General features: G+C 35.7%; 1 protein-coding gene across 2 annotated transcripts in view; it reads left to right on the forward strand.

Moving 5' to 3' along the window:
• Nucleotides 1-14,535, forward strand: part of GLRA3 (glycine receptor alpha 3) — an 83,000-nt gene that overhangs the window by 26,153 nt on the left and 42,312 nt on the right. For both annotated transcript variants that reach the window (XM_054295809.1, XM_054295810.1), the window contains exon 3: nucleotides 584-651. In XM_054295809.1, the coding sequence (XP_054151784.1) occupies nucleotides 584-651 (68 nt within the window). The remainder of the gene's footprint in view (nucleotides 1-583; nucleotides 652-14,535) is intronic.

The following is a 14,535-nucleotide window of genomic DNA, read 5'->3' on the forward strand; positions in this document are numbered from 1 at the left end:
ACTTGACTGAGGGCCCATGGTAACAAAGAATTCAGTTATAAATGGACTCAAACATTTTGTGAATTTAAGAGAAATGGGAATAGAATCTAAAGGACTTTCCTGTAAGCAGTAGAGATAAGAGCAGCAATAATGCATTTCTTTTCCCAGTGATGACAGATAACATTGAAGGTAGAAGTTGCCTTGAGTGAAGAAAGTCACTTTCCCCTCTAATTGTTGTGAGAAGTGGCATGCATTCTGACTGAAATACGCATAAAATATTTTGAATATATATTTCAAATGGGATGTTGGTTTTTTTTTTCATTTTTTGTATAGAAGCATGTGTGCAGGTTTATACTGAACTTTTTTTCTGCGGGTTTTTTTAAATTGCTAAACGTGGTCAGATAGGTAGTGTGCCTTTGACAAAAATCAAAAGAAAATTATTAGAAACCGTTCAATTTAATTGTGTGTTAAATTACTTATGAATGTAGCATTATTTCTTCCAAAGTCAGTAAATATTGTTTATAATGGTTTATATTGAACAAACAATCAATAAGCAATAATTCTGGAACAGGGACTGGTGGGTTTTTTTTTTTCTCTTTTGCAGGTCCTCCAGTTAATGTCACATGCAACATATTTATAAACAGCTTTGGATCCATTGCAGAGACAACCATGGTAAGATATTTTAACTCTGTCAATGTTTGAAGTTCAAATTAAATATGTTCCATGAGCTCTAAAGCTAGCTAGGGCTTCTGTTCAGCTGGAAATCAGGGAAGAAGGAAATCCACTTCTGAGAATGGAAAGTGAGAATTCCTAACTTGGCAATTGATTTTTGTTCCTAACAAAAATTTCATCATTATACCATCACACACAAGTAAAAGTAAAGCCAAGGCTAGAAGGTTTTTTTTAATGATTTCTACCTAAGTTTTATTTGACAATTTCAATGAAATAATTATTAGATAGATATTAGTTTCAATAATGTTCCACCTTCCTAACCTCAAAAAGGGCCAATTCATTAAACAACTTTGTTAATAATATTTTTTAATTTCATCATGCACAGTGCATACTGAGATGAATAGTTTATTTTAAAAATCCTTCTTCCACAGTGTTATTGTGGTGAAATAAGAGAAATGACTAAAACTTTGAACTGGTATATAAAATTTGGAATAAAAAGAAGATGGTTGCATATTTTTGTACATATACTTAAAATCTGTCCACTAAAGAAAGATGATACAGTACAAAAAGATGAGATTTCAACAAAATGAGGAGAAGAGGTCAGAGTGTAAAGGTAACAAAACAAGATATTGAACTGTGAATTGATGAGAACCCTCAGGATAATCTCACTAAAAGGTGAGACATATGCTAGTAAATTAGAGTATATAATCACTAAAATTCTGTGTGGGGAGATATTGGCATTCCTTCTCTCTACAAGCGCTTCACATTTGTTTGAAGAAAGTTAAAAACACCTCTTTGAAAACAGTTTCATAGTAATTTTGGGGCAGAGTGGGTTAAAATACAGAGAGATGACAGAACAACTGTGGGAGTTTGTAAGATCTAAATATATAAAATACTCTGAAATCCCAACAATTTCAGGAGTCAGGATATGTATTTAGAATGACAGAACTGAATTCTTATAGCAAGAAAAGAAAAAGAAAAATCCAACCCAAACAAACAAAAACCTACCAAATAACCCTAGTGTAACCAAGAACCAAGGGCCTGTAGTTAGGATAACAAAAAGAAAAATTCATATAGTCTAATATTTATACCCCCTATCTTCAAGTGGTATTAACAACTGCCTGTTCTTTACCTACCTTGGAACATAGTAGTGGATGTTATTGAGAGAGGCAGATGATTTTTTTTTTTTTTTTCCAAATAGAAAATTGCTTTAATTTGAATTTGGGGGCCTTTCCAGATTGCAAATCCCAAACAGATTGACAGGGCATCTAGAGAGATTTATTCAGGTTCAATCAGAGGATTAAGCAATACCCACATGATTAGAATAGCGTTCCACAGCTACTTCCTAATGTCTGGATGAGTGGATCTGGTCCAAAAGAGGAGACAGACCACAAGGTCAGTAAAGTTCAAAGACCTAGCTACTCAATTGCTATATAAAGGATATATACAAAGTTAGAGTTGTTAACACACAAAAATTGTCCTGAGTTTGGGAAGAGGGCGACCAAGTTCACATCTCAATTGGATTTTCTCTCCAAAACCAGAGAATTTTAAACATTTCCTTTCAGTGCAACTTAGTTAAGTTAGTACAATATTTCTATTTTATAATCAAACTACATTCTGCTCTGTGTTACCTCCAAAACACATTGAAACAGTCAAGGTAGACAATGACCTGGTCTGTAACAAACAGTTCCAGGTAATGTAATGTGTTACAGAAAATACCAAACCTGGTCAGAACCACAAGGTTTTTCATTCTCTTATTTTCATGCATTCAGAAACTGTTACTGTGACATTTAAGTACAACCTTGACCTTCGTGATGCTTGTGTTCTGTTCATAATGTATTCACTGACATAGCTCAAAACAGACTTCTACTTATTGTCAGCAGCTGATGATCTCTCAGAGACTCAAACATTTCTTTGCAGAACAAATGCTTTTGTCTAGATAGGACTTTCAGTTGTGTGGTTTATTAGCTTTTCTTCTCCCTAATACTGATGGTGAACTTCTAAAAAAACAGGAAAATCTTTCTGCCTTTAAATGACAATGAAAGCAATCTTGCATTTCACAAACTGAATTTTTAACTATAGTTGATTCACTGCAGTTCAGTATGTCTTCAATTTTCACTATTTTATCAATTGAATTTATTTTATCCCTTAAAATTCAGGTACCTATGTCTTAACTCATTAGAACAAATTCTTAGACTCAAAAAGAACTTTTAAATTGTTGAGAAATACCTCTTTTTCCAAACTGCAAACAGAACCGCTTAAGTAAGCAACAAGTGCAAAATAAAAACTGGCCACTGATATCTTGTATTTAAAACTACCAGCTGACAATGGGGTACATAAAGTTGTACACCAGGTTTAGAGTCCAAACACATCCAGCCCTGTCCTTCCCTGTCGCTGCAATTGCCCCTGGAAGTGTGCTTCTCTGTCCGGGCCTCCCAGGGTCTCTTGCTGATGTCCAAAATCTTTGAGCTCCCTCTGCTGCCTCGGCTGTGCATAACAGAGGAAACAGGCAGAGAAACAAGGGGTTAAAAAAGCCCGCGTCGCCTGCAAAGTAGCCCGGAGCCAATTTCACACTGCTGGGCTGAAGAGCTCTCAGTAAGGACCAGGATGGGGCAGTGGGCAATGGGAAGGGCAGTGTGTGGCTCTCGGGCAAGCACATTCCCTTTGACTCACCTACACCTGCTCTAACAGCTCAGGAGAGGCAGACAAACCGAAAAAGTAGCTTTATTTGGCTTACAGATTGTCAACTCTGTAAACTGGTTCTTCTTTCTTTCTTTTCTTTCTTTTCTTTCTTTTCTTTCTTTCTTTCTTTCTTTCTTTCTTTCTTTCTTTCTTTCTTTCTTTCTTTCTTTCTTTCTTTCTTTCTTCCTTTCTTTCTTCCTTTCTCTCTTCCTTTCTTCCTTTCCTCCTTTCCTTTCTTTCTTCCTTTCCTTTCCTTTCCTTTCCTTTCCTTTCCTTTCCTTTCCTTTCCTTTCCTTTCCTTTCCTTTCCTTTCCTTTCCTTTCCTTTCCTTTCCTTTCCTTTCCTTTCCTTTCTTTCTTTTCCTTCCTTCCTTCCTTCCTTCCTTCCGCCACTTCCTTCCTTCCTTCCTTGTTATTTCATATTCCATTCCATTTCTTTTTCTCAAAATACAGATCAGATGGTTCAGAGCAGGGAAAAGAATGCCACCTCTTTCTAGGAAGCTGAGTTGGACCTAAGTGATTTTAAGTGATCATATGAGCAGTTTCATTTATGTCATGTATGCTCTGAGGAGGCAGGCAAAAAAAGGAAATTGCATAATTGAAAATGCCCTTAAACAAACTTTTATCATTGGCACCATTTAGGATCCAGCCTCACCCATTTTTCTGTGTTATCAAACTGAATGGTAGCACTAGATCTGTGCATGTCTCAATGATATTCACAAATTAAGAATTTCACACTCATCCTCTAGACAAGAAAAACTCCTATTGCTTCATACATATAAAGGAAAACCTAGGACCAGTGTTTCATATTTTATATGTTGCTGTTATTCTGGGCTTTTTACACAGAAGAATTTAGAAATCTGGAAGAGTAAAAGATTAAAAAATTGTGAAAACACAGAATAAAACTACTATTTCATTATAATGAAATTAACATAACATATTTAATACAAATTAACATGTGAAGTTTTTCATTGGAGATAAATAGTAAACACCTAAGCACACATAACATTAAAAATCTGACAAATTGGTTGGATTGCTTGATCACATAAATTAAATATATATTGGCAGTACAGGAACTATTTCCTACAGGAAAGCCAATACTTTTCTTACTGGTGCAGTGGAACTTAAATTTCAGCTTTTATCACAATACCCTAAAAATTTCCTTAGATAGTTTTTCTAGCTCAAGCTGCACTCAGCTTGTATTCCCACTGTATCTCCTAAAGATAAAAGATTTTTGTGATCATTAAGAGCAGAGTCATATATATTGTTGGTAATTACCAAAACATAAGAGAAGAGATTAATCAGTCACACAAGGTCAAAATAATTTCAGTGCCAACATTTTCAGCTGCAAATGTTCAGAGTCAGAATACTGAATACACAAAACAATTAGTCTATTGGGTACGTAGTAGGCCGTACCAAAATATCTGCTTTAATTCTAGGAAATGTGACTGATAAACTTGGTCAAGGTTTTCTGAGTTTTAAAGGTCAGGTACAACACTGACCTTAATGCAGATTTACAGCAATTTTGACTCAGGGTGTGTTAATACGCTTAGCATAATGCATGTGCTCAAAATGCATTGAAGGGGATGCTCACAGATAGATGAGATGGCAAATAACAACAGTGCAGACAATTAACTCTGAATTAATTAATTTAATTATAGTCTAACACTCTTAATTAATCTCAATTAACAATTGAAATTCCTGTCTCTTATTTGTCCTTACGATGTTTTTGCTCAGGGGTATTTTTTGATTCAGTCTGAAAAGAATTTAATATTGATAGGAAGCACATTATAGATCTTTCTGTACTCCCCCCACTAATGAGATCATCTTGCATTTGCAAATAAAATATGCTTTTAAACCACACCAACACATTTTTAAGCCAACATAATTGGTCCTTTCATGAGCCACAGCTCTTTAATTTCTTTAGCTTCATCTTTCTTCAATAAGCATTCCTGATTTTGTTCTATCATACCTATTCTAGGTTGTCTTTCACTAGATTGCTTGGAAGAAGAGTTCCCTTGTATACATTACAAACCTCAATGCTAAAGAGGTTCATCAAGCATTTTTTCTCAAATGAATCATTTAGGCTGATATCTCAAATACAGAGAAATAGATGCCTTTCTTTACTGAAAATACACTGAAAAATCTGTCCAGTATATATAGCAATGTGTTAATACTGAAGTGTGAAAAATAAACACCTATGCTTTGTATCTCAGATGAGTGAAAGCAAGGCCTCTCAATAATGGCTACTTTACAGTTTCAGAATTTAAAAAAATAAAAAAAAGGTCTCTGTTTGACAATCAACTCCCTTCTATCATGGCACAGAAAAATTGATTGTTCTTGTGCAAGTTTGGGCATCACATTATATAACATCCTTTAGTTTTTTCATACACTGGTCACTGCCACCCTGATCCTGGGTTACAGAGTCACAAGTAGACAGAGATTTTACAAATTCTAGTGGGTCTACAGCTGTCCAGTTTGTTACATGTCCAGAGTAATCCAGGCAAATCCTGTTGCTGAACCTGCATTCTAAGCAGAGAGATCATATCACCCTTCTGAGATACAGCAACTATTCCATATTATAAGGAAACTCTATAGGATGCAGCCAAAGTTTGCTTGGAAAAACACATCAGTACATATGCAAGATACAAATTAGCGAACAAATGGCATTTTTTTTTTCAAATTTAAAATGGTATTCCTATACCCATTGGTTTTCCAAGCAGAAATGGAAAGCATTTTTTATGTACACTTCTGCTCTGGAACTTTTATTTTAGGATAACTTTTTAGATGGGAATTTTTGAATTCCCTGGAAATTGTGGTGGAAGATATCATGTAAAACACTGGCTGGCTTTGCAACAGCATAACAAAGTGAAGAGGGACAAGAAAATATGAGGCAAAGGTATCAGAGCCATGTTCCAAATGTCACACCAAGTTGCAAGGTGTGACATGGCATTGCATTGCAACAGTGGATCAAGGGTGATGTGTTGTATTGCACACCACTAACAGGTGTTGTGGACTTGTTTTCAGAGAACCTGGTTAAGAATGAGTTCCACTTGAAGCTGCGCATACACGAGAGTCAAGTATCTGGTTTGCTGATATATTCAGAAAATCTCTCTAGACTACTACCAAATGCATACAGTATCTTGTGCTTTGACTTCCTGGTCCTGGAAGAAATGTCAAATCAGGTATACAATTATCTGTACCAACTTCAGGTATAAACAAGTTCTGAAAACAAAACCCATTAGTCAGAGATTGTTTCTTAGGTCTAGGGAAATGGTAGCAGTAGTAGCCTTGCTGCTTGTGCACTAGGCCACATGTTTTTTAATTCTTGTTTACATTAATGGAAGCCTAGCTTCAAATATTTTTTACCTCATTTGAAGAAAAAACTGAATCCAGACCTACAGCTGACTTACTACTCTAAGCTGGAAGTAATTGTTCTGGTTTATCTAAAATAGGTAAATATTTACCAGTGCAGGTGTTATAATCAGCTCATCCAGACATACAAATGTATCCCTCTTTCTGATGCATTTTAATAAGCATTCTTAAAGAATTTGCAAAACACTGTATAATACAGAAAGCTGAACAGCTCAGTTTACAGGCACAAAGCTTTCTACTTCCCCATAGCACTTAGTGCAATCATTAGCTACAGAAGACCTGAAGTGACCTCCTACATCATCAGCTCAAGCCCCTGCTACTGCGTACAGTGCTGCTTTAAATACTACTCATCACCTGTTCTAACGCTTCCTAAAACCAAAATGGCTTCTTTACAAACTTGTCAAATGTTCTTCCAGAATCATTATCTTCTCATTCCAAGGGAGACAGCCTTTAGTTAAATTTTTATATCCTTTGTTTACCTAAAGTGATTTAATCTTCTAGCAAAGCTGGGAAACAGTTCACACCTCTTATTTCCCCTTATCTATGTTTGTTTACACTGATTCCTCTTCCTCTGACTGCCCTTTTTCACTTAAAGGGAAAACCATTACTTGTACAGCACTGCACTATGAAATCATGTGGCATTTCTCCCTTCCCTCCCAGCATCTTGTTACTTACTTCCACATTGTTATATTAGTCTTCCACATTATTGTATTAGTCTTTTCAATCTGTTTGAAGGCTGTAATCAGATAGGTTGTTACTAAAAATCTACATCCTCATACAGCAATTGCAGCATTATCCAGAAAAAGATTTGAAAAAATCTAATTTGCAAGCTGAGTTCTACTCAGTCACTATTGCAGAAAATCTTAGTATCTGTGAAAGTAAGATTGTGGCAACACTACATAACTCTGTTCACATCACATGAGGTATGCTCTTAATAAAGTTTCTTATTTTGTTGTAATCATGAAAGATTAACTCCCTTGGGCTTATGATTATGCAACATTCGTGATGATTTCTAAAATCAGAACACAGATATCAGTGTAAAAACATTATTAAAAATAATTAAATCAAAGGAATAGGTCAAAAGTAATAGTTTTAAAAATATCTTTAGTGTAGCTGCTTCATTATATGTATTTAAGCAATGGATATTAATCTCATCATGATATATAGGGATTTTATCCTTAACTCCCATTAATGCTAATAGGAGTTAAGTCCATAAATCCCCATCCATCACTGTATGAGTGTAGCTTGTCTCCCTCAGTTTTGCATGAACTTGCAATTTACTAACTCTGTTTACAGTAACAAGAGCTGCAGTGGACTTTAAAATATTTGTTGAATGAACTTGAATTAAGAAAATAAAGGATTTTCAGATTGTCACCTTTGTTCCTAATTTCTGTTCTTGAGTCTAATAAATATGCCCTGGAAAAGTTCTCAGTACTAACATTCTACATGACCTTGAAATTCTTGATTTGTACAAATTTCACAGCCTCATTTTAGCATCAGTTAAAAACTCCATTCTCCCACCCTGTCTTTATTCTACTCTGAACACTTGGTACTTTCTGCACTCTGGGTGTGCGTATGCTGGGTGTGATTTTTTAATTACAGCAGCCAAAGTAATCACTCAACATAAAAGATGTGTATGCTCAGACTTCTATGCACCATGCCCATACTGCAAAGACATATTGTAAACCATATATATAAAAAAAAAAAAGTTGAAACCATTTTATAATACTTTAAAATTAAACAGTAAAGTTATACAATTCATCAAAAGTGCTCATAAGAATCTGGTTTTTATGTACCAGATTCTTTTTTTCTATAGACAATACACAGCATGCTATCAATTATGACCGCTAAAATCTAGCAGAACGAGAAGTATTATGAGTCTGTGAATCAGACTTTAATTTCCTTTAAAAGTCAATATGATCACAGCAAGGTGTGGTATGATGTGCATTTTCTACTGACATGCCACTACCTATGTCATTGCTGCCAATACATCACTAGTGTTAGACCTCTTCCTCCCCCCTCCAAATCCTTTTAAAGCCTAACACCAATTTAAAAAAATAAAAAACTTTATGATCTCTCAAGTAGTTTGATTTATTTTTGTACAAAGTAACCCTTATGACTTCAGAATCTCAGACATACTATGTGGGCCTCAGCAGCAGCAGTAGCCATCTCCTTCAGCACAGAAATTGGTTTCTGTCTTCTCTCACTCCTAAGCACATCCATTTGACCCTTTTTCTAATTAACCCAGGGAGTGCTACTCTGCTGTTTAGATTCATCAGACAGGTGTCTCTAGACAGGGATCTACAGATGATTGACACTTTCCTCCCTCTCTCCAAATTGCAGGTAATCCCAACTCACAGGCTTCTCTGCTCCTATGCCTCTAGTGCTCCAGCTTGCTGAGGCTTTCAAATTCTCAGCAATTTCATGCAGGGCTGAAAAGCACTGCAAAGCCAACAAAAATCCCTCGTCATGATTTAACTCCAGCCAGCAAATGAGAACCACACAGCCTCTCTCTTATTCCTCCACCAATGGGATCAGGGAGAGAATTAATTGGGAGGGTAAAAGTCAGAGGACTCATGGGCTGAGATAAAGACAGTTTAATAGGGAAAGCAAAAGCTGCACACACAAGGAAAGAAAAACAAGGAATGAATTTACTGCTTCCCATAGGCAAGCAGGTGTTCAGCCATTCCCAGGAAAGCAGAGCTCCATCACACATAGCAGTTACTTGTCAAGACAAACACAATCACTCCAAATATGCCCCTCCTCCTTCTTGCCCCTCTACCCATTTCTCACCCCTGATATATACTGAGCACAACACCATATGGTCCTGTTGGGTATATTGCCTCGGTCAGTGGGTGTTAGCCATGCCAGCTCTGTCTCTTCCTATTTCCCACACATTCCCAGTCTCTTCACCAGCACAGCAGTTGGAAAAACAAAACAAAACAAAAAACCAAAATAAAACAAAAACAAATAAAAAACAAAATAAAACAAACAAACAAACAAAAAAAAACACCAAAAAAAAACTTCGGCTGTGTTAAAGCATTTCTCAGCAATAACAGAAGACATCTATATTATCAACCTTGTGCTCAGCACATATTAAAACATAGCCCAGTAACAGCCACTGTGAAGTAAATTATCTTTACCTCAGCTCAAACAAGTTGCAGACTTCTCCAGAGTTCAGAAAGATCCCAACTTGCAAGCCTCTAGGCTTAAAATTTAATTTTTGCCTTTGAGCAAATTTAGTCCCATATCTTTCTTTCCCATAAAAAATAAAAGAAACAGGCAGCCACCTCCTCAAGGCATTTCTCATTGGAAACTGAGGCAGTCTGAATAAATACTAACCTAAAACTTTATTACAACCATTAAGATATTGAAGGTGAATGATAAACAAATGTATTGAACACACATAAGTGAAAAAAGTAGGTATGCATTATTTCTTGTTTACCTGTTTTTGATGATAAAACAATAATCTTCGAAAGCACTCTTTGAGAATCTGAATTTATTCCCTTGCTTTAAAAAATAACCAGTCTTTACAGTGCCTGATCTTTCAGTCACTAGGTTTCTCTTTCAGTTAATGGATTTCAAAACGTAAATGTATAAGAACATATGCAAGCTAATTTATTGGTATAACAGGATTAGTTAAAGAAGATTTCTAGTCTGATTTCCATCTACAAACATTGTAAGCTACAATATGCCGGATCTCTCACAATCTTCTTTTTAGTTCCTCTATCTTCTTTTAAAAGATTTAAATTGAACGAAGGTTTAGCTACTTAACTCCTGGTAGGATTGAAGGGCTAGAATACTGAAAATTTGATGTTTCTAGTCAACCATTATTAGGTCCCTTGGTTGCAGTCCATTTTTCCTTTTTTTTTGTGAATGTGGCTGCTCTACAGTTTCAGAAAACTGACTATATTAAATACATAATTTGCATGTCTTGTTAATGTATATCATGTATGTATATAAAATATATAATAAATACAAATAATACAACAGTTTTCATTGCATATATTGATATTTTACACTGGTTAATTAATTTTGAAGCTTAGCAAAATGTAGGGAAAATGTTTTAGATTTGTGCCTGTGACTACTGTTTTGGTATTACTGTAGTATTACAAATTACAGTCTCTGAGATCTTTTAAAATAAGGATTCACTTTTCAGTAAGTTACCTTTATTTCTACCCCTTGGTAGAAGTTCATCATGGACCTAGTGGAAGGCCATAAATTGTATATTTCTTCTTTCTCCCTTTCTACTCATCTAGACCCGCATGTACTTGTTCACAAAGTTAATTTCTTCATGTAAGGAACAGGTTAGCAAATCAATACTGAATGGAGTTTGTGTCTGTTGACGTTTTATTTAGTTGTCCAAGTGTATTTAGTGTGGCCTTAATAATCCCTAAGACTCCCTGAGTTATCTGGGAGTCTTATCACAGGATTGCAGAAGACATGCATCTTTTTGAACCAGCAGCCAAAAGGCAAAATACCTTAGGGCTTTTCAAATGCACCAGATGATGCCTTTGGGTAGACAAACAAAGAGTTCCCTTTCTCCTCAGTACTGGTACAGGACAAATACACATAAAATTTCATGTGTTGCCATGGTATCATTGTAAAACCACTCCATCAACCCGACGTTCCTAACAGAACTCTTGGAGCATTTCATGCATATCAATAAATTTAAGGTCAACTCATACCTGATTGTGTTGGTTTAAGTTACAAATATATTCCTTCTCATAGCCCACTTGAGCAAGTGTTTACACTACAGGAGTTAGCAGGCTCTGCTTCTGGGCTAGTTTAACTTTACCTTTTATTTTACCTTATTTACCTTACTATAGACAATGTCATATTTGTCTACCAAATAAAGAGAAATTTAATATGGAATTCTCAAAATTGTATTTGATCTAATTTGGTTACATTTCTCTGAGGAGATGAAACAGAGGGTGATTTCAAATGCATATTTTCAGTAAAAAATTATAAAATTAGCCCATTCAGTCACTCGTTGAAACCAGTCATATTCAAAGGGCTAACATAAAATTCATTAATAACAAAATTGAATATATAGTACCAAAAATTCATTTGAATAAATGAAAAATCTCCGAAAAAAAATCACTTTTCACTTAGCAAGAAGTACTTTCTGCTGTAAAGCAAAAAATTCTTCAGGGACATATCATTTGCTTGCAGAAAAAAACCCAGAATCTTTGGTCAACTGAAAACATGCCAAACACCAAATGAAGACAGAGGCTTAGTGTATGTTGTTTGTTCATGTAATTTTCATGTCCTTTATCATCTAATCCCTTATCTTACTGCTTAAAAGTGCAAACATTTTAAAAGCCCCTGAGCTAAAGCTTAAAAAAGCAATTACACTGAACAAGTTTCAAAATGTGATTTTAGTGTAATGCATTAGGAACACACAGCTTCCATTAAATATGGGAGTAGTATATTGAATCTTTAATTAATAAATATTCTAGGACATGCTGTAGGAGCTATGGCAAATATTATTATACAGTATGTGAGTAGTAAAATTAATCTTTTTAAGAATAAGCATCCTAGATATTAACTACCTTTGACTTCTGATGATTATAGTGGGCACAGAAACTAAAATCCAGTATTGCTACCGATAATAAACTCGACAAAATAAATCAATGCTAAAATAAACCAAACCCATCCATTTGCAATGTTTTATCCCTAAAAGGTATGGAAAGTAAGTAGATATTGTAGCACATTGTTGAATTCAACTCTTTTTGAATGGTTTGTGAAAAAGACAAGGGAGTAAGTAAAGAAGAAATCAAGGAGCTCTCTCAGAAACTACTGCCTATATTATTTTTTTAGCTGTGGATTGAATGATGAAGTCTGATAGCTCTGTGTTAATAAGCGTCCTGTAAATGACCCAATGCTTTATCTAAGGGAAAGACAGAACTGAAGTAGTTGCAGTAGGTTCTCATCCTTCATCATTTGTAATGGTGGCAAATGAGGTATAACTTATCCCAGAAGAAAATAAAGCAAGGAATGTTCATCTGTGCCAGCCAGAATGCTAACAGAAGCCATACCACTTCAGAATCCAAGGGAATGAAAGCAGGTGGCGCACCTAGGGAGAGCACTACATGCAGAAGTGGTGTATAACTGTTTTATTTGCTGAACTCTAAATTTTAAGTGTATAAGGAAGACTGAGAGATCTGATATTGCAGGTAGCAATGTTGAAGTACTAGTTTTAGCCAGCTCTTTGCCAAGTGACTTCTAGTTCTATTGACTTCAATATGAATATTGATGGATGGTTATTGGAGTCAAACTCTCAAAGGAATTCAGTAAAATTAAAATAAAGTTTTAACCAAACCATTCACAGGACCCTCATTGGGATATCTACTAGTTCTGAAATGTATGAAAAACAAACAAAATGAAACTAAAACACCAAAACTTAACTTACCAAAAAGAACCCAAATCCCTAGAAATATTAAAAACATTAATACACACCTTAAAATCTACTGCTCAGAGGACCTGTTCCTTCAAGTCCATCAACAGTCTTTTCTGAATAGCTCAAATAATTTTTAAATCTTCCTGAGATCAGAGGAAAGTTAGTTGTCACCTAAACCTCCCATCCATCTGGGCCATCCTACTTAATGGAGGGAGCAGGAGCACCCACAATTTGCAATGTAGACTAGGATTAGAGGAACTGAGCAGGCCTTATTGCTCATCCTCAGCCCTCAAGGGCTGAAATTTAGACATCCTAATCACCCACAGTGTGTTTAGCCACCTACCTTCAGGCAGGACCAGACAGGAAAATTTTCCATGTGTTTACATGTGGAACTGAATCTTTTTCCTTATACAGAAGAATCACAGGAAGATTAGAAACAAAAATTGCAAGAAGTCATTTTCCTAAGGCACATCCATGAAGACATTGATGTCTGAGGGTTCAAGAAAATTCACAAAGTTGCTTCATACTAAATTAGTGGTACAGTACTGCAGTTGCTCTCAGCATCTCTATGGGTTCCGTAATTCCAGAGTCTGAACAAGAAGGACATCATTAGTTTTACCCACTGCCAAAATTACTTCTGGAAAGAGAGATCCCACCTATCGAAACATCCAGCAGATCCCTAAGAAAAATTCTCTTTGCTATAGACAAACACTTTATCATAATTAACAGTGTATCTGCATTGCTTCTTGTAATGAATGCTCTACAGCTCTTCAGTACAGAAAAACCTGTTCTCAGGGATATTTGGCAAGAGTCAAATGTTGGTACTCGGACACAGATTTAATGTGTCAATTAAAGCTAAGTACTAAGCAATTGATTTAAGTCACAGTTAATTTCTCTTTAGCTGCTATGGTAAATCATTGACAGATTAATGAGTTACAGTTAATGGTGAAGCATGAAGATTGTTGCAATTGGTTTTCACTCATTAATTGAAATGCCAAACAGCTTAGATATTTGCACTATCCTTACTGCAGTTAAGTCCTGGACTCATAGAATGTTAAGAGATTGGAATGGACCTTAAAGACCATGGTCAGGGACACCCCCACTAGACCAGGTTGCTGAAAGCCTTATCCAGCCTACCCTTGAATGCTGCCAGGATTGCAGCATCCAGAACCTCCCTGTTCCAGTGTTGTTCTGCAGGCTGAAAAGCTCCAACTTTCTTACCATGTCTTTGTAGAAGAGGTTTTCCTGTCCTCTTACCAACTTTGTGGCTCTCCTCTGGACTTGCTCAAGCAGTTCCCTTCTTATGCTGGGAACATGGGAACTTTAAATAGCACTTCAGTAATAGTGCAAAGATGTAATAAAAATAAATAATCCCCTTATTTACTATAATAAATAAGACCAATGAAAATATCACCAGTGTTTGTT

The sequence above is a fragment of the Melozone crissalis genome, unplaced genomic scaffold (genome assembly GCF_028551555.1).
Source record: "Melozone crissalis strain CALT ecotype California unplaced genomic scaffold, PUWL_Pcris_2 ptg000006l_1, whole genome shotgun sequence".
In the NCBI taxonomy this organism is placed as follows: Eukaryota; Metazoa; Chordata; class Aves; order Passeriformes; family Passerellidae; genus Melozone; species Melozone crissalis.